The following is a 21,691-nucleotide window of genomic DNA, read 5'->3' on the forward strand; positions in this document are numbered from 1 at the left end:
TGATAACTTGTTAGTGCATCCTTGACCTGTCACTAAAGCTAATGACACTTAAGGAGTTTAAGTCGCTTGTTTCGGAGAATTTCTCTCTACCAAACACATGACAACCAAATCACAGAATCACAGAAAAGTAGGTCTGGGAGGAACCTTGGGAGGTGATCTAGTCCAACCACTGCTCAAGGCAGGATCATCTCCATCTAAACCATTCTGGACGAATGTTTGTCTTAACATCCCTCTTGCACAAGTACCAGGCACAACACCTGCAACATCAAAAACACCCTAAGTTGCCATAAGTAAAGCAGGGGGATGAAGGCACTGTCAATGTCTTGCCACTGTAAGGACAGGAAGTAATTTGTTAAAATCCCCTTGAGAAATCCAAGGAGGACCATGCCACCCTACTACAGAAAGAGGCAACTCCTCCGCCCCCCTGGTCAATCTGGTTGTGGGGTAAAATTCCTTTCTGATCCCGAGGCAGACAAGGTTCTTTGGGTGAACCTGATATCTTTCATTAGACCAACTTAAATAGTCAAAAAAAATTTTTTCCAACTAAGTTGGTCTAATAAAAGATATCAGATTGACCCAAAGAACCTTGTCTGCCTATGTCCTTAGACCAACACAGCTACAACCTACATTTCTGATCCCAAATGTGACACTCAGTCTGACACTGAGTGGAGAAGCAAGACCCTCTATCTAGGGACCTCTAGGTTTTTAAATCCCAGAAAGAGAATTGGTCAAAATCCCCAGCCTTGGCTGCAGCCAATACCTGGTGTTTAAAGCAAAAACAAAACCAAACCCTCTGACACCTGTAAGAAATGGAGGGGATAAAATCCCTTCCTGGTCCCATGTGTGGCAACCAGAAAAGCCCAGAAGCATGGGATAACCAGACCCCCTCCAACCTGAGAACCACAAACATAAATCCATGCATAATACACCCCGACTGGAAAGTGAGAACTCCCTTTTTCGTTATCTTATCCCTTCCAGAAACTTATCCCCACTGACCACGCTCTCCCTGTTTGACCATGGACCCCCCAAAAAAGCCTACTACTTGCAGCCCAGCAGTATTACAGGACAGGAAGCGGCAGCACCAAATGGCTAAAGAGGGAGGGGTCTGCAAAGTACTGAAAGATTCTTGCAGGGTGCTTTTTCCACTCAGACAACAGATGACCCTTCCGGCTCCTTCAGTCCTTCCATCAAGCTCTGGCTGTCCAGCTTCTTTCTAAGGAAGCTTCACAAAGCAGTTGGCATTGGATTTTGTGGCTCAAATATATTTATGGACAGGCATTTTTTGCCTAACTTTTTTTACTGTAAAATTTATGGCCTGTTGACAACCCTGCATGGGGGCCTTTTGGATTTTCAACTTTTCTGCTTCACAGCCCATTCCAGGCTTTCAAATCCTCTCTGCCCAATGCTTATCCAGCTGCCTAGGCAGCCTGCTCCACTGCCTCACTGCTCCAACACTGAAGTTTTTCCTGCCAGCCAACATAAATCGACTTTGTTGCAACTTTAAGCCATTGCTATGCATTCTGCTCTCTTCATTATGGCAGCCCTTTAGATATTTGAAATGAACTTGGAGGAAGTGGTACTCCCCTTCACACATCCCTGGGACATCTTCTTAGGGCCTTTGCTTTGGTCCCAAACATGGCTAATCAGACAAAACATGGCTAATAGACAAAACTAATAGATTATGCTTGATGGCTGATGTCAAGCCATCAGGTGGGGAATCCATCTTTACCGGACATTTAACTAAACAACCTCAAAAATACAAAGAGAGCAGTTTCACCATCTGAGCACAGAAGTAGCAGTGGGATTTAACTGCAGATATTTGAGGACGACTCTGATGTTACCTATCACTACTGCATCATAAAAAAATGTATGTGGGAGTAAGTAAAATAGTGTTAACGTAGAAAGGACTTCGCCCAGACAAGTGGGAGAAGTTCCAGTTTTCCAAGAGCTGAAGTTTGCTCCTGCTGAAACAGAGAGAAAAACAGATGACATGAATTTGGGAGTTGCAGCCTGCAGAGATGACAGGTCGTGTTACACACTGCACTCTCTGGGTCAAGACTGAGCACAGTATGTTGGGATTTTTACATGTTTATATATAAAGCTGTAAGGTATTAAAACAAGGGTATCTGAGAATTGCATGACTGAGCTCCAATAAGCTGCCTTTAGTCTTTTACACTTTGAGATCCCTGCTCTGGAGTGAGGAAAGAGTGCAACAAACTGCTAGTGTCAGAGACATTTTGGGATGTTTGTTTTAGTAGGCACGTACTGTTGCAACTTGCTGTCTTTTGGAAAGCTCAGATCAGAACATCTGCATATTTCACCTAACGCCGGTGACATCCATGAAGAAACAAAGCAGGAAAGTAGAGCACATTTTGTCAAAGACAAATCACCAGCCCATTTCAAACACCGATATATTTCTGCTGTGACATTTCATCTCCCTAGCCATATTTGGTGGGAAAGAATAAATTAGAAACATTTATCTGAAACAGCTTCACTGTCTTATGTTTGTTCTTGGTGCTAAAATATAGAGAAATCTGTCTCTCATTTTTTGTGGAAAAATGTTTCTGATTTATGATTTCTATTTCCAAAAAAAGCAGCTAACATCCTGAGGAGATGAAGTGTTAGCCCCAGGAAACAGTTTTGTGGCAATGACTGGCTGCTGGAAAAACAAAGCTCCTAACAGAAGGAAACTTTTGAAAAATACAGGGGAAAAAAAAGGTACGGGGAGAAAAAAAAAAAAAAGCAGCCACAAATGAAAAATTATACCTAATATAAATAGGAACCAATTCCAAATGCAGAAAAATGGTAATGTGAAAAATTTTCAGGAGAAGGGGTTAAAATCTCCAAACAAAATAATAGAAAATAGTGATCAAACAAAAGGAAATACTGATTAGAAGCTATAACATAAACCTATGGAATTAAGTGTTGCAGGACTCTGTCAACATCATGCTACTACTGATTTAAATATATGTTAAATAGCTTAATAAATATTTTTAGGTTTATAGGCTAAGCTAGTAATACACAGTTAATCATGCCTCCTACTTCTCAGCAGAAATGGATCTTACACTGATTGAGAAAAAACTTTTTCTAGGCCTATGTACTACACTGTGCACTTAAAATTTGTATTTTTTTCCTTCACATGAATCCTGCCAAAGGCTAGTTACTTAATAGACTGCACAGAGAGAAAGTAGAGGCCCCCCCCCCTATACAAACAGCACTGAATACAACACATCCGCCGGTGCTTCCCGATTTGGACAATATTTGTTCACAATCATACAAGCACTGTCAGCTGGTTCACCACCATTGACTGAATATCAAAGAAACTAGGAAGTGAAACAAAGGCATTTGTGATCATCTTGCAGGGTTGGTCATAAACCGGTCTGGACATCAGCACCATGAAAATAATCAAAAGGAGTTAAGTTGGTATACAAGCAGGTAAAGACATTTGTGCTTCCACCTGATCCAACAGTGACATTGCTAAGTAAGGATGGAGAACAAGCTGGTATTAGCCAGAAGGACCAGGGGGCTGAGATCCAGTGGCACAGGACTTCTTTCCCCTTCGTGTGTGCCAGGATACGGGGAGCTGGTTTTAGCAGCATCCTGAAAGCAGCCCACTGCTCTTTTTTCCCCCTGTTCCCAACTGGTTTAGGCTAATGTAAAACTGGGGGGGGGGAATAAAATAAAAAAAGAGACCCATGTGAGGGAATGAAGGGCATTTTACATCAAAGTTATTAACGCTGCCTTGGAATTCAGGGGTGCCCTTTAGTCACAGAAAGTAATGACCCCTAAGTAATTGATGGTTTAATATCTATTTCTGATGAGAGTAATGGTTCTATAAAGCCACTGAAATAATTTGCTTTGTACTAAGAGAAGTGTACACTGGCATTTGTGTCCACCTCATTCTTCAACATATACAGCTTTATTCTTGAATTCCTTTGGTTTCTTTCAATGCATCTTAATTCTGCATTGAGCTACATGCAGAACGTGCAGCGCCTTTGTCTTTTTTCCTCCCAAACACTTTTGTATTTATAGTTTCCTACTGGGTCTAAATGGTCCTGGATATGACTGTACACTGCATCCAACTCTAGGGCCTGGTGGCAATGTGGTGGAGCTACTTGTGGCAGGGTAGTTCCTATAAAACAATGTTTAGGGCCCTACCGAATTCACAGTGGAAGTCAGCTATGCTGCGGCTCCTTTAATCTTGCAGGTTGCCCCACACCGCCCCTTGCCACTGGTTGGTGAAAGGTCTCTACTTGTGGCTTGCTCCTGATTGGCAGGAAAGCAAAAACTTCGGTTTAAACATGGCGTTGTATTTACCTCTCTGCCACTGATTGGTGAACGTGCCCTGGCGGCCCTGCTGCCTGCTGTTGACTGGCAGGAAGGCCAAAACAGTGCCATGTTTAAAACCACAGTATTCTCTTCCCTACCAATCAGGAGTCAGCTGCAAGCAGGACCCTTCCACCAATCAGCGGCAGGGGGGCATGCCAGGGGACATGCAGAGCAACCCACTTCTGCCATGAATTCGGTAGGGCCCTAACAATGATGCAAGCATAGGAGTAAGTCACCTCCAAACTACAGCCCCCACTGCCTTGTGGGTACTCTTTGGTTAGAGAAAGGCTATGACAAATGTTCCCCTGACAAAAGTGTTCCCTGGCTGAGGAGTTAGGGAGTCAGCAGCATATATTATCTGTTGCTCTCTGGCAGGAGTTAAACCATCAAAGCACTGAACTTCTGGATTCAGTCTGGCCTGTGGATTCTGTCTCAGTGGTGTAAAGGTGGGGATGGTCTTGGTCTTGGGCAGCCTCCACTCTTCCATACTTTTGCCTAGGCACATGCATCAAAGATCTTGGTGTGATGGGTGTAGACCTCTTACATGTAACTCCATGATCCAGAGGACTGATGGTTGCCTAAACCAGTGTAAAGATTTCAGACATATTACAGTTGTGCTGACTTGTATTTCTGGAATAATCTGACAACTGAAAGGCAGGTTGTGTGTTTGGGGAAAAAAAAAAAATCAAATTATCAAAGAAAGCATATTGCAAGTGCTTTTGAAAACTGTCCTTGGTGGTCATGCGAGACCACTTGTGTTTAAGTAGCCAGCTTGTCAGAACTACAGCATTGCTCATAGGACAACATTAAACATATTTTTATCCTGTTAATACAATTTAACACTAGCAACTTGCAATTCTGTGACAAGCCCGTGCACCATGACCATCAGGATATTTCCTGAAAAGCTGATGATCCACAGATCATAAGTAACACAGTATATCGTAATTAAAACAATTTCACATATAGTATGAGAAATTAGCTTTTTACCTTTTATCATTAGTATTCATTAGTATGTTATAAAACAATGGTTTTGACAGCTGTAGAAAGGTATGATTCTTAGATTCAATAGAGAACTTTTTATTGATAACTCTTAGATCTTTACCTGTATTCGTGCTCTTTTAATTTGTTGTTTTCTTGATAAAGTAGTAACCATGCCTCAACCCCTTACACTCACTGTCAAAGAGCTGCAAAACAGACAATATAATTTGCTAATGTAAACTTAACCACAGTCTATTATTCCAAGGCAAACTTTGATCTGTTCAATTACATTTCATGTATCAATTACTTTAGTACCCACTTTGTCATGAGTTTCCTAGACTACAGACTATATTTTCAATTTATCTTTTTGGCATTGGTGTTTGGTGCAGAAAAGGCTGCTCTACAGACTATATCTTGCTATAGACAGCAAGATATAGTTTATATATCCAGACTAGAATTTGAGAGGTACAGAAGCATAATTAAACAAACTGAAATCACACACACACACACACACACACACACACACACGAGCCACTGTGACTTCAACTGTGAATTTGTTCCATCTTAAAAGGATATTATCGCTTTCAACTTTAATGGACTGCAGACTCTTATGCTACTCAACCCCTTACAGCAGCCTTGTTGCTGGCAGCATGCTTGTGGTCCCAAGATGTGAAGTCTTATGAAGGTCGGTGATAATTGATAAGCAAAGGTGACACAGTACAGACATTTTCCTTTTTGATAGAGTGCTTGTAGAGAATTCAAGAGCAACCTAACAAAGCATTGTGTGGATCTGTCAGAAGTGAACAATATACAAACTGATCTAAAAGCTGTACTAAAGATGATGGATGAGATTTTCAAAGGTAAAGTGGAATGCCATTGATTTTTTGTTACGATTTTAACAAAGAACCACCTTTTTTTTTTTTTAAATTGGCATAACACTAGTGAGAGGAAATTGTAAGTGGGTGTTGTCTTGTGTTCAGGCAAATGGAAAGTGAAGGCTAAAGACCACACTAATCAAGACTGTCTCTGCAGATCCTATTCACTTTGATAACATGACTGTTGAGGTAAAGATCTTGCACTCATCATTTTTTGCAATAGGTAGGCTAAGAAAAGGAACAAGGAGGATTCATTTTGGAGAGTTGGTTAAACATTAGTCTACTCCAAGGGCTTCACAAAACGTACATACTGACTGATAATGCATTTGCTAACTTTAGTTTAATGTGAGCTAGAAATGTGAAGACGCACATTTTGCCACCCAATACATCCATCAAGATTTAGTCATCTGATGGTAAAACAAGTCAACATTTTCAAGTTCTATATCATATTGCCAACAGTTGTAATATCAAAATGAAATACAATGAAATTCCTCATGTAAGTCCTAACTTGTGAGAGTGCCAAAAATAATACCTTGGGTATTCATACAGGTTTGCTCTGAAGTCACATGCACTAGTTTACATCTGCATGACAACTCTATGACTTCATTGAAATAAACTACAGACATATACACTACATGTGATGTTAAAATTATCCCTCTGTATGCAAAAACTTGTGTACCAGACAAAAGTATTATATAGGCATCTTCCCTGCCTACTCAACACCGATGGTGCAAGTTACATTTTCTTCCAAGTTATTTTCAGTAGAGGTAAAACTTGACCTATGTATTGTCCCGGAGTTGGTAAACCAAGCTCACGGTGTCACGGTTGGGCGGCCGGGTGGTGGCGGATTGGACACGAAACAGGCGGGATTTTTTGCCATGGAGTTCTGAGGCACGAAAACGTAGTGGTTTCAAAACAGATGGAGATTTATTTGACTTATGCTTTTGATGCCGTAGGTTGCGATGCTTGCTTCAGTTACAGTTTAAAGTTGCAAAACGGAACGAACAAGAACAAAGGGGTCTGTTGGCCCACGAGGTTCCCCAACAAGCCCTTGCTTTCTAGCCAGAGCTAGGTGCGGCTGCCTGTTGGTTAGTCTCAGGGCTGGTCAACAGCTCATAAAGGGGTCGAACGAACAACACGAACAATAGACAAAACTGTAACGCGTCAGGAAGAGCGAAATGGTTGTGACGCCAGTCCAAGGTGGACAAATGGGTGGTCGAAGAGAAAGCCAAGGTCGAGAGCCAGGATGTGATGCAGCTGAGATATGGTATGAGCCGAGTCGTAGTCGATGATGGATGCTGAGGTCAGTCAAAAAGCCAGATAAGTGAAAGCTGGAATCAGTATCGGAGCTGCAGAGACGTAATCAAAATCAAGATCAAAGCCAAAACAGTCCGGTGATCAGGAGAATCAATACGAGGAGAAACGAAAATTGAGGGTATGAATCGTTGCGTGAGGTTGTGAAGAGAACCGGGGATTGAATCCCAATATCGCTCTCTGCCTTGCAGTCCCTGCTAAAAGCAGCCTCTGCTACAGGTAGCGCACGGTCTATCACCACTCTCTCACCAACGACACCCACACAACCCACACCGAGGTGGGGGCTCACACACTAATATAGCAGCCCCTTCCCAATCAGGCTGCTTGGCCGCTAGAATTTTCTGGAACGATGACGTCATGCTCTTGTTAACTGAGCATGAGTCTGATCAAGCTCTGCGTGGAAACCAGGCATGCGCAGGGCTGAAAAGTAGGTCACCGGTGATTGACAGCTCCTGGGGTCGCCCAGGGGGCACATGCTGGGCACACTGTGGAAATTTCCATGAGCCAGTGTTATCTGCGCATTATCAGACTTAACTCATGTGTTGCCAGCACTCATAAAATTTCTCTGGGACATGTATATAAAGAATTTATCTTCAGGTTGAAGGTGTGGAGCAGACTTCTGTTGGTGTGAGCTTGGTTTCAATCCTTCTTGACCAGTTTCTGTTGGTTGAGTAGCTGCCTTATGCAGCAAGTTTCAACTCAAAAGGAACTTTTTGGGAAAAAATGCATTTGAAAACAGAGGGTTTTAACTAACTCTTTTAAACTAGAACTTTTCTTTAATAATACAATACAAAACATCTTTGAAACAGAAGAGAACGTACTGGAAATGTGAGAGGACAGTCACTATTCTACTAAACTGCAGCTCCTTTTATTTTGAACCTTGTAAAAGCATTATCCCTCCAGTGTTACAAGAAAATGACAAGGAAATAAGATTGAGAGTTGCACACAATTAAGTGAATGCTACCACAACACTGAAACAAGACAATATCAAGGGAGCAGCTGCACCAAACCCCGTTTCAAATGTCTCCCAATGTAATCATGGATTCCAGTATTTGGCTGTTTGCTTTGCTTAACAATGTGGTTATCGCAAAGACTCCCCAAGGTAACAAATAGGCAGACCTTGCTCGACTTGATACATTTAAGTCTAGTTAGCATTTCGTGCCATTTTTAATTGTGAGAAATGACGCACAATAAATCAAAAACCAAAAAAGAGTCCGATTTGATACTTATAAACAGCAACAAATAGAAAACGAAAAGATTTTGTTTCTTTCCTGATCGATAGTATTGTTATTACAACAGATCTCTCTCTCATCTGAGGGAGAATAATATTTGATTAGTTCTTTAAGGATTACTGAAAATTAAGAACAACTGACTGTAGTACCTGTAGTCTTAAAAGCAACACTGAATTATTAAACCCACCTAATACCTTATTTTTTTAGTATGCATCTGTGGCTTTAAGTATAAAATTGAAAAGGAACCTTTACGGTATGACCTATGCAAGATGTCCTTAGCTCCTGGCTAGTACTTAAGTAGTAAAATTAATACATCTGATTTTATTTGGTAAAATCAGATAATTCATTAAAAAAATAATTCCAGAATAGCCCTTACAATCAAATCAAGACAGATTTTGGAACACTTATTACCCTGCATAAAAGTAACTAAACAAAAGATAAATTCAGAAGTCCAAATTTTGGCATGAGGTAAAACCATGTGCATTTATTTCATCTGCATTTTAGAATTAGTAAGCATAAAATTAAATACGTTGACTGTAATAAATTCAGTCATACAAGTGCAAGTCTCCAGCTATAACGTATTTTATGGCAGATTATTTAAAAAATGTACCAGTAAATCATAAAAGAGGGAGCATGTCCATTTAACTTTTATTGAAGTATACAGGAGGTTTCCTTTAGAAATCAAATATGAGCATGAAGATATGGCCAAACGTAAAATCTATCAAATTCAGTGAAAATTTTCCGACTTTAAATAGTAGCTGTAAGAATGACCAATATATATTCTTTGTTACAACCGCCCTCACTCTACAAGTAAAAAAAAAATAATAATAAACATTCAGTAAACATTCTTTCCTAAGGTAGTTTCCCTTATATATCAGTGATTTATCCATTTCTTGTATACATAACTTTTTAAACATACCAATCAGTGGTTCTCACAATTGAAAAATAAAAGCACAAAAAAAGTTTACACTCTTGTACAGGTAAATAAAAGATCATTTTGAATTAAACTGTATATCCTTAAGGGCATAGTATAGCTTCAATTTCATTACCTATTACATAATTAGTTTCTTACATACAAATATTGACATATTTGGCTTGTGCTTCAAAGCCTTTGCGTCTAGAAAGTCTATGTCAATGCAGCTCATAATTTGAAGTCACTGGGGATATCTTTACTGCTGCTCGGTTTCACCTGGTCATGCAACATAGTCTCCTCAGAACTTGTTGTGGCACCGCATTTTTCTGTGGAGTCATCAGCATCTGGATCCAAGCCTTCAGGACAGGGAAGTTTCAGAAGCTCTTCCCGCAGCTGAGCTGTGTGACGCTGCATTGAAACATTAAAATGTTACTTTTCACACTTTGAAGAGAGAGTAATTTTGTTCCTAGCAAATTTCTAGGAAAGATATACAAGTGAGCACCCAGAAGTGGCTGTAAGAACCTAGGTCCCTTGCACACACTCAGCATGAGTAGGGATATGGAATTCCTCCAGCCCCAACAAGACTTGCAAAACCAAGGAGCCTAGGGAAGGCAGCAATGGAAGTGCCCAGGTATTGCAATGCTGTCCATTAAAATGGTGGAGTGGCCCAGTTGGGGCTGGGACTCCAGGGGAAATTTTGGACAACCAGAACTCACCACTTCTAAAAGGTATAGTAGTAAGATAATAGAGACACATAAATGTTAGCATATGAACATACCTGTAAACTGCACACTAGTAACAAGCCCAATTGTATTCAAACAATGTATATGTAGCAACAGAAAGTGTCCCTCAATAGTAAATCCATAAAATTCTACTTTTTTTGCACAAAAAACACAAGTGAATTTATGAACGTAAGAAATGTCTTGTCATCCTCCTTAAAGGATACTAAAATACACTAGAACAATAAAATAACAAACCAACAGGGAATTAGAGGTGTTAACCATTGGCAGAGGGTAGGTTTAGGTTAGATATCAGGAGGCGCTACTTCACAGTCAGGGCGGCTAGGGTCTGGAACCAGCTTCCAAGAGAAGTGGTGCAGGCTCTTACCCTGGGGGTCTTTAAGAGGAGGTTGGATGAACACCTTGCTGGGGTCATTTGACCCCAGTATTCTTTCCTGCCATGGCAGAGGGTCGGACTAGATGATCTGCTCAGGTCCCTTCCGACCCTAGAAACTATGAAACTGTCTTACTTAAAAATTACAGTAAGTGCAAGGCAAAATGCTAGCTGTTCTAGGCCTCATACAATTTTCTCTTAGTCCATGTAAGGAAATTGTTTCCTAGCTTTAAAAATTTATAGCACAGGGAGGCTGCATTGGAATTAGCATATTCCACATACATCTCAAAACAAATAAAATGCTACAAAATCTCCATGAAGATCTCTTACACTCCTCTACTTTATTCCTTATGAAAAATACTGCAGAGTAAATACTCATGAGAAACTACATAGAAAAGAAATAAATCCCATTTACAAGCAAATTCATAACCTTTTGTGAAACTGACAACCACCTACAGTGCATCTCAACAATTGTAAAGCTGTCAGTTATGTTTGCACTTTTTTTAAAGGTTGCCTTTTTTGTTTTGACTTGTGCCACTCTGCTCTTTGTTCCTCTCGTAGGAATGACACCATTGTTGGGCACCTCACCTTAAGAGCTGCTGCATGATGAGACATCGTCCTGCCTACCCGTTTGTCACTGCTGTAATGCTGTATGTCTGCTATCCATTCTTCACATTGAGCCATGATCTCCACTCTTTTCAAGTAAAAATGTTTATGTATAACCTGTAAGGAAATATGCAGTGTAAGACAACAAACAAATCTAATCGCTGACTTAACATGCACATGATTTAAGAACATGAAGACGGCAAGTGCTGACCTAAAAACGTCATCTCGATTAGCAATTGCCATATAAGTACCCACTTGTGTTACACAGCTGGAGTCTGAATGTCTAAACACAGTGCATGATTGGACACTATCAAATTTGTCAGCACATAAAATACTAGCCAAATTCTCTGCTTAACCAGAAACTCCAGATAAAATCTGTTATATAGGATATACATTTGCACATCAATACTTTCTAATTTGGAAAAAAACCCCAACTACTGCATTAGTAGAGCTTTTATCACTTGTTTTAAAAACCACTGCTTTGCTAGCACAGAGGGGGTTTGCATGTGTGGGGCGTGGTGCAATGGGGAAGAGCTTTAAATAATACTTCTGTCACATGACTCTACTGCTTTTGGAACAAACAAAACACAAATAGTAGAAAAAGTTGCATTCCCAAGTGAAGCAAATGGAACAGCATCAATAGTTATGAAGTACTCTTAACTGCAGCTGTCAACTGGTGTGAAGGGAGTGTAACTACTACCATACCCCCTGGGAAGGGCTAGAACCTTTGTTGGTATTTGTAATCACAGACTACAGATTGCTGGTATGGCTGCCTACTATACTGGTAGAAGCGAGGTGGGATAAGTTACCTTACCTTTACTTTAGGATAAGAGTGTACACACACCAAGTTATGACTGAGTAGCTAATGTTGTAAGCTCACGACCAAGCTGACCTTAAAGCAATTTGAGTCAGGCTCAGACTTGAAGACCTGGGTTCAATTACTTAATCTGCTACACATTTCGTACATGCCTCTCTGTTACTTAAATATAAGCAAGGGAATGTAAGTACTTCCCAGGCACATTGTGAAGATAAAGAATTGTGAAGTACTTGGACAGTACAGTGGTAGACAGTACAGTGGTAGAGACCAGACAAGTATCTACCACACATAAGATTAATTCATCCTTCTACTTGCCTCTGGGCTAGGTAATTCATGAACGGACTGCCACTGATGCCACTGGATTTTCCGAGTCTATCCAAGTCTATTCCATCAGGAAAGACCAGCAATGCAATGAACAGGTCTCCCTGGCATGAAAAATGAACCTAGTACAAGCTGTGCATCTTTCAACTAAACGACCAGGCATTTGGTTTGTAGATGAGGAACCAAATTTTCTTATTTCATTAGAGCAAACATCTACTTCTAGTAGTTTTTCAAATCAGAGTAAATGTGACCCTTACTCATGATTTCCAAAACATGTACCCAAAACCCAAAGAGGGAACATAGGCAGATGCAAACGATGCCTTGAATGGTACAGCTTTATCTGTAAGTACTAAACAACCTAAACACCAAAACAATTATAACCTGAAAACTCCAAAGCCCTATTCCTACTAAAACTTGCGCATGAATGGCCAAGAAAGTGGTGATGGGCAGGTGGATAAGTGGCTGATTTTTTTTTTTATATAATGGCTGGAAGAAATCTGGGACAGCAATGGTTTATATAAAATCTTTTTAATCTTGAGAAAAATGCAGTGCTAGGCTTGTCCTTGTTGTACTGCAAAGGGAAAGATACATTTTTTTCAGTGCAACACTGAGTTGCTTAATTATTCTATTTTTACATCAATGAATCAACTTCTATTATTAGCTCCTAACATTACAACTGTCTTCTACAATGTCATACCTAATATAAGCAGAGTGGAAAAGGAGGATGCCATGATGTAATGTTAATGAGAAGCTTGGCTTAATTATGTCTACAGCAAAAGACATTACTTTATTCCTTCTGAGGCCCATTGACCATAAAAACTTGCTCTTTCAATGCTGAGTAAGTCTTTGCATATCACATAGAACAACACCACACTGATTTAATTCCAGGAAGTGTAAGACTATTATTTGTTTAGGATAATCTCTCTTAATTGTCATCATATTCTTTTATTAATTAAAAATGTACTATCTAGCATTTTGAAGAAACTCTAGTCGGTTAAAGCAGCGTATTAATAAGTCACCAGATAAAGGCTGCTATTATAAAATCAATTCATTACCCCCAACACATACAAGACAGCCAACAGCTGACCTCATGACAACACTTCTTGATTTCCTTCCACTTATACACTTAGAAATAGTCCTTTACTGGAGAAAACATAGTTTTTTGATTAGAAGAATTAAGTTTTCGAAGACAAGTTATAATATCAGCTGTCCTATAAATAGCAAATTTATTGGCAATATCAAATAAAGAAAGACAGGAAACATAACTGCACAAGCTGGGGCGGACCTCTCTGCTGCTACAAAAACACGTGGTTGATATATAATTGCATAACTGTTACAATTGAATGCTCCTGTAGTGATACAAGCATAACAAAACTGTTGCAATCTTAACCCTAGTTCATTCAGAATTAAATTTGCAAGGACTAAGGTAATGTGCATCTCTACATGAGCAGGCAGTGTTAATAGCTACAGTGCAGCAGCTGATGCATTCTCCATAGGGGCAATTTCCTTTCTCATTTTGAAGTGGTTATAAATTATATCTGTCCATAGCCAGAAACTGCATATTAAAGTACTTTGTTAACATAAATGGGAAATGTATTTCTTCCACCTTGACATACAGCAAGAGATTTCCTGATCAAGACAACAGCAAGCATACTTTATAGTGCTTTAAGAGAAAAACAGAAACTCTGCTTCAGAAACAGCAAGCAGTTGATAAGGCACAGTTATTCACCGTTCTCCTGTACAAGATAAAACTTAATCAATTCCCTCATGCCATGGAAAGAGCATTCTGCTTCTGCTAAGAATCAACACTATCTTTTGAATTGTTCTACTCTAGCAATTCAGTGGGAAGAGGGCAGAAGGGTGAAAATTTGTTAGAAATTATAGCCCTTAAATTGTACATACAATTGTCAGTTGCCTGGTGAAGCTTGATTTCTATTTGGAGCAGTTATAATGGTTTAAACAGGAACCTAGTGCATGCACTATTTAACATAATTTAAAGCTCCAGTTTTTCTTTTTCCCTCTTGGCAATATAGCTTCGTTTCCACAGGCACTGAACATAGTAAGTATGCTAGCTGAACAGATCTTTTTTCAATGCATAACCTCCAAACAGTATATTGGATCTGCATATTAATGTATAAGAAAGATAAAAATTCTGTTCATCTAATGTGTAGGTGATGCATGTGGAATAGGGAGAAGCGATGAAGCAGCACTCCAAAGGGACTTATGCCATACAACATTTGTGAAGCATATGATATAATGAGTTGTGGGCACATAGTAACAGCCATTTTAATCCAGTATGATTCTCTGATTTAGCAGAAAACATATTAGTACCTTGACCTTTTTTTCCTCAGCACAATGACATCTCAGCCCTACACGGTGAGGTATATTCCGAAGAACCATCTAAGTTTACTTCAAATTATGCACATCTCATTTGAGGTTTAAGGAGATGTGATTTACATCATGACTCTCCAATAAGTCCCAAGCAGGAGCTGAAGATTATTTGGGAGTTGCAGAAAAAGGAAGCTAACAATTGGAAGATTTAGAAGAAGAAAGTTCTTATCCAAAACCATCAGGTACAGTGGGTGGAAATTCAGACCATTTTCCTTCCCCCAGGGATGGGAGTTTCAGAGCATATTTCAAGATTTATTTGCTTTCTGTAAGCTGAGATCTGCTTTTTAATGTCAATGTTACTTTTTGCTTACTTGTTTTGTAGTTTTATAGAAATCAACCCAAGCTACAAATCTTGCATGCAGGCAGTGAGCTGTTTTACTGTTGCAATCATTTCAAAAGGTGTCTTTGTAAGAATCATCATCTGCTCTCACTGAATGACTGCTCTCTACTAGGATAAATCCATTTGGATACACCTTATTCCACCCGCTTAACAATAAGACAGGATATCACGGTGTGATGCCTGCTTTAAAAAAATCCCCACATATTAACAGAATCCAAGATGTTCAGCTGGTAGGCAAAAAGCATTGAACAAATTTTTGGTGATTTTACTTCAAAGGCAAGCTACTGAAACTGAATTAAGCTCTACAGGTAATCCAAATGTATTAGCTTAATTTGGTCTGCATAAGGAATAGAGTCATGTCAGTGTCAAGTGGGTAACAGAGATCAATGAGCTACATGGGAAATATTAAAATGCACTTTTTTACCATTTTCAGTTATTTAAATAGCTATAATTAGATCATTTTCCTCAGCAAAAACTACTTACAAATACTTATGAAAGATTTATTAGTTGAAAGAGGTGTCACAGCACCATCTGTGTCAATGCCTGTAAGTTCTTATGTAAAATATTAATAGTCCATTTAGAAGAACAACTATGGTTTTCTTACCATATTAATATCTGAATTAATAGGGCCAGAGCATACAGCACATGTCACAGTTTATCTAGGAATGTGATAAACTTCCCCTTCCCATGGAACCATCTTAGCTATTCCTGTGGCTATTTCTCCTTCCATGCTCTTGCTAACTTTACAATTTGTATTCTTGCAGTTATTCTTAAGATTTCTGCATACTAAAAAGGTGGAGGTCTAATGTAACCTGTACCCTTGAAAGAAGTCTAGCAATGTGAATAATCCTGCAAGACAGTGATTTTCAGCTGGGGTGTACCCAGAGATCCTTTGAAGGGTGGTGTGAGGGATGAGGAAATAAACAGGTAAGTATAGGCTCAGGCTGAGTCCCTGGTTGCCCACTCCCTTTGCCTCTGCTGCTTGGCCCCTCTGCAAAGAGAGGCCAAGCACTATAATAAATAAGTTACTATATTTACTCAAACCTAACACAAGTTTATTTCCCCCATTCAGCTAAAGGAAAAAGACTCCTCGTCTTAGAGTTGAGCACATATCAGAAAAGCAACTGCTGAGGCTCCCAATGGGGCCAAGGTGGCCCGTGAGGCAGGTAGGGGGTGCATGGGGCATGGGGATCGGATGGCGGGGGGGTGCAAGGAAAGGGACATGCAGAGTGAGGGGAGCAAAGGGAAGGGGTGTAGGGACATACAGTACAGGGGGGAGCACAGGGGAAAGGGTGGCGGGGAAGGGGAAGATGCGCTGTCTGCCCATTTCTTTATGGGAAGAGATGTGCAGACAGTGAGGAGGGGAGGGAAGGGGCTCATGGGGAAGAGGTGCTCCGAGCCAGGGGATTATGGGAAACAGATGTGTGGAGGAGCAGGGTGAGCTATTGAGACTCCAACCCTGACCCTGACCTGGGCTGGGGGTTAGAGCCTGGACCTTTCTCACTGCTACTCCCTGGCCCAGTCAAGTGCTCCATGCCCCTGGCAGAGACCAAGTCTGAGCAGCTGCAAAGGCAAGTGGCAGGGGAGTGGGGATAGACACCAGAGGGGCACAAGTGGTTGGGGATGGAGGGAGGGGAGGGGGGGAGGTAGAATGGCAGGTGTGTGTGTGTGGTGGGGGGAAAGTAGAACAGATAAGGCACATGGGGCAAGCTGCCTGCCCCCTAGTCATTGCTATCCCTGTGGCAGTGATGGGGAGATCCAATAACTAGATTCTAGATATGGGAAATTAAAACAAGTTTCTAATTTTCCATGTCTAGAATCTAATAAATGGGGGGAAGCATCTAAAATTCAGGGCTGTCTTGGATTTGGGTCAATACAGTTTTTTTAAATGGAGTGCTGATCAATTTATAGAAATTCTGGAGGGGTGCTTGAGACTTGAGCTGTGCCTTGAGTGGTTCCCATGCTAAAAAAGGGTGAGAACCACCATGATAAGATGGCGACTTTAATATAAGCTACACTTTTACATAAAAAAATTCTCTTTAGGGATGCTGATAGAAGTTGTAGGGTTCACTCATGTTTGACCAACTATCTTGCAGTAATGATCATACCAATTCTTTTATGGCTTTTAATTTGTCCTTCCTGTTTAGTAATAGACTTCTAACTTTCCTTTTATATCTGGAGCAGCATGACCAAGTGAATTCATCTAAATGAAGTGATTTAGTTTTTTTCTTTAAATACCAGATTTGCTGGTCCAGTGAAGACAAAGTCATTAATATAATAAGGTCAACACTGCCGTATCAAGTTCAAGTCAACTGGTTTTATATTAATAAATATTTATCTTGTGAACAACCACAAAGTAATCCTAACAGAAACTGGTAGTGGCCTGAAAATTATTTTCTGTGCTTTTAGATGAGCAGAAATCCCATTCAGCTTTGTCCCTACAAAGGACCAAATGATAGTCTACCTAAGTTCCCTTAAATATCTAAGTGGGATTATTCTGCACTAGGCAGAAGTCCCTAAAGAAACTCCCAATATAAAAGGTGGGTGGCTCCTTCTCTTTGCTGATCTTTAGAGACTCAATTGTAGGGGTAAAAGACTGCCGCTACAAAAGTAGATGCATTAATAATTTTCAAGGACTTGAACAGGGTGGGAAATAATTACACTTAGGCACCTAACAGGTAGAAGAGAATCTGGCAACTAAGTACCTCTTCACAGTATAGATCAGCAATTTTCACACAATACAATTAGAACAGTCAACTTTTAAACTGTGAAACATGAACTCGCCAAAATTTATAGAACCACACTTAGATTCTCCACCTCTTTCAAAAATTTGTAAATTCTAGTAAAATAAGTCCCTCTTATAGCTCACACTTCCACAAGTCATCACTGTCACCCCCTTTTCTAGTAGGAAGCTAGATAATAATATGCACATTTCTGTCATTCCAAAGTTTGTGTTTAGTAGTTATTTCCAACATTTTCCTTTAAGCTTTTTTATATACTTTTCATCTACAGGCTGAAATTGTTCCTACTCCCCATGCTGTCTGCCCTCAAACCAAACCCCATAAACGTATCTGAAACCAATTGATTCCAGGGCCATTAACAGTAGATAGGACTGGCTGATTTTTTGGGAGACTCCCACAATATGGTTCTTTGGGATTCACCTTACAGCAGGGAATTCGGATGTCATGATGATGATTGTTAGGGACCTATGCACAGAAATACTCACAGACTCTTTAACAAAAAGAAGCTTTTTACTTCTCTCAAACAGCGAGTGTCAGAGCGGTTTCAGAATGAGAGCCCTTTGGTTTCAGCCCCATACCTTCTTCACTAGGGTTCACTGCCTCATGATTTTGAGTTGCTCCTTTTTAAGGCAAAGATGCCATGTGGACTTCTCAAAAAAGCCAATCTGGAGGCATTCCTAGTATTGTCAAGTGAAATTGAAGATGGCACTCCCCCTATATCTTCTCACAGCCTCACATTCATCTAGCATCCTCCAAAATCTGATTTAATTGTGGCTACAGTTTTTTAGGAAACCCCAAAGAGCACTGGGTGTTTCTAGGGGACAACAAGGAGCTTGTAATTTCAAGGGAAGTTCATTGTTAAAATTCTACGGGAGCCTTGGCCTGAGAGAAAACTGGCCTTGTTGGTATTTTCAGATATGCAGAATATCACTTAGGTGTAACATGAACTATTGTTATTGCACTGGCATGTTCAGTGGTTCAACATCTTTGAGCAAAGCTCTCCCCCCCGCTTTCAGGACCTAATGCTTTTATATTTAATGGCTTAGTCCACTGAAGATTCCTAAATATTCTTCTATCATGTTCCATAGCTGTACAATATTTGTCTTAGCTTTTTGTGTTTGAAACATCTGCATCTAAAAGAGATACAATTTCCAGTATAAAGCAATTATACTTTTGGTTATTAAAGCTAGGTAGCTACTTTTAATTTCATAATACTTACCTCCTTAAAACATGGCGAAGGATTTCTGATTTGTTCAAGCATAGCCCATTTAACTGTTGCCTGCCGTATATTTCCATCATACTCTCTAGAGCTCTGTGTACCACTAGGAGTACCTCTAGATCTTTCATACCCTGGTTCATTAAAATAGGGTTCTGCTACCAAGATGAGGGACTGGACAGACACCAACACCTGTGGAGAAAAACAGCAAAATGGATAAATGAAGTAATGTAGCCTTTTGTGTGGCGAGCGCTGCTTATTTTCAACATATGCATTTTAGTTTGTCTATATTAGATGAAAAATGTTTACAAAATGCATTAATGTACCCTATGTAACTGTCTTGCTGGTCTATATCTGAAACACTTATCATACTCCTTAGAAACCACCAGCCATGTCATTAATCATCTAATCTAAAGAAAAAATATAAAATAAATTATAATACCGTTAAAACAACTACATAATGCCTCCGGATTTATTTAAAAATAAATTGGCATGGTCTCATGTGATATATGTCATTCAATACAGCAGCCAAACTTCGCAACAGCAGGGACCTGAACACTTTGTGCACAGTATTAATAAATCTCAATTTACACTTGCACATGGATAGAGGGACATACATCCCTACATATATACAAAAAAGCCCAAATACGAAAAAATATATGCGTAGAAAACATACAAAGAAGCAGTTTAGTACCCATAGGCCAAAGGCTTAAAAAAAAAAAAAAAAAAAAATCAGCCTTCAAGCAAAGTACATGGGAGACAAATATATAAAATGTTGCTGAGAAAAATGTTCACAAAGCAGCCTAGTAAGGTAGAGGGGGAGGGAGGGAGGGGTGGGACTGTTATTTAGTTATCTTAATGTGGATTCAGGCCTTTAGGGCACTTTTACATGTGCTCCAACACATTCTGATTAGAACGCATCAGACCAGACTCGATTAATCAAGTCTGCTGGAGTCTCTTGTGTATTCAGCATCCCTGCATTTCAAAACGGTGGCAGGACTGCTTTAACTAAAGCTTGATGAGCTTTAAAGTTAGCCATCATTTTGAAATGTGGGGATGCTGAATACATGAGACACTGTGGGTGTTTTAATTAGAGCAGAGCCACTCTAATTAAAATGCCTCCACCCCCACTCCAGAGCATGTATATAGGTGTCCTTAATGCTGAACATGTAAGTTTGAAAATGTATCCATATGTACTGCAAATGTAACTGCATGTCAAGATAACTGGAAAAAGTGTTCATTTTAGTGGAATTTCCTGTATAACATAATGCTAAAAAACACTGATTTGAAAAATACTATTTGAAATTTAGGTGCAGAGAAGCTGTTTTAGAGAATTAGCTGACATATAACTGCTCCTTTTGGTACAGAAAAGGTACCATCTTTGCAAGAGGTGAATTGCTCTATTTATTTTTCCACAGTTAAAAAAACTAGTTAAAGCTTAACACTGGCATTTTCAGAGGGGTGCCTTGAATCTAAAACGTATGAGAATCACTGCTTTAAAAGATTCATTTAATGATTTTCCATGTGAACAAAAACATTTTTTAGTAGATCCACTCTCATTATTATATTCTTGCTGATCTGGAGCTCAACCAAGTATCCCAGTATGTGACAGAAGTTATCCCATCTTCAACTTAAAGTAGGAGGAAACCAACTCTAATGTTATTTCCTAATCAGTGGTGAAAGATATTTCACTTTTCTCTTTGTAAAGCAACTGAAAAAGTAAGGACTGGATGAATGTATTTTGCTTAAAATTGATCTAATTTTTAATTCTATTGCACCAAAAAAAAAAAAAAAAATGAGGGAAGACAACTGGGAGGCCAAGTAAGATATTGAACACAGGACCATAATCTAGGCATAAGTGAGCTATAGTCACTTAGGGCACCTATGCACATGTAGCAAGGCTGCTTCTACATGCTGTAATTATAGTGTATTCAAGCAGACTTGATTAATCAATTAGATTAAAACCACTCTCCAAAACCTAAATGATTAATATAGTCTGCGGAAGCTTGGTAATTACTGAGCTCCAGCAGACTCCGGCGTCATGTGCATCAGCATGCCAGTGCTTAAAAATGGTGGTGGGGGCGCTTTAACTAAAGCTTGTTCAACAAGTTTTAGTTAAAGCGCACCTGCTGCCATTTTTCAGTGCAGGGACACTGATAAGCATGAAGCTCCAGGTGCTTTAATGAGAGTGGCTACAAGTGCCACTCTAATTAAAGAGCCTCCCCACTGAAGCACGTGTATAAATGCCCATACAGCCCTTTATTCACTGAGTTATGCTGGACAAATTGGTTAAATTTTTTGAGAACCTGATGGTGTTTAACACTGAAAAATGCAAGGTTCTCCACCTTGAAGGAAAAATCTGCAGCATGCTTATAGGCTCAGCAGTGCTACGCTGGCTAGCACTACAGAAGAAAGAGACTTGGGGGTCATCATTGACCACAAGATGAACATGAGCCTGCAGTGTGATGCTGCGGCTAGTAAAGCGACCAAAACTTTGGCTTGCAT

At 39.8% G+C, this 21,691-nt stretch overlaps 1 protein-coding gene across 1 annotated transcript in view; it reads right to left on the reverse strand.

Annotated features, from left to right (window-relative positions):
* Window positions 1-9,184: 9,184 nt before the first annotated feature.
* BIRC6 (baculoviral IAP repeat containing 6) overlaps window positions 9,185-21,691 on the reverse strand; it is a gene marked incomplete at its 5' end in the record, with an annotated part of 304,005 nt that continues 291,498 nt past the window's right edge. Inside the window, 3 exons of the mRNA XM_019548600.1 lie at window positions 9,185-10,049; window positions 11,343-11,477; window positions 19,190-19,378. Coding sequence (XP_019404145.1) covers window positions 9,870-10,049; window positions 11,343-11,477; window positions 19,190-19,378 — 504 coding nt within the window. The remainder of the gene's footprint in view (window positions 10,050-11,342; window positions 11,478-19,189; window positions 19,379-21,691) is intronic.

Source organism: Crocodylus porosus, unplaced genomic scaffold (genome assembly GCF_001723895.1).
Source record: "Crocodylus porosus isolate Cpor-Errol unplaced genomic scaffold, CroPor_comp1, whole genome shotgun sequence".
Classification (NCBI taxonomy): domain Eukaryota; kingdom Metazoa; phylum Chordata; order Crocodylia; family Crocodylidae; genus Crocodylus; species Crocodylus porosus.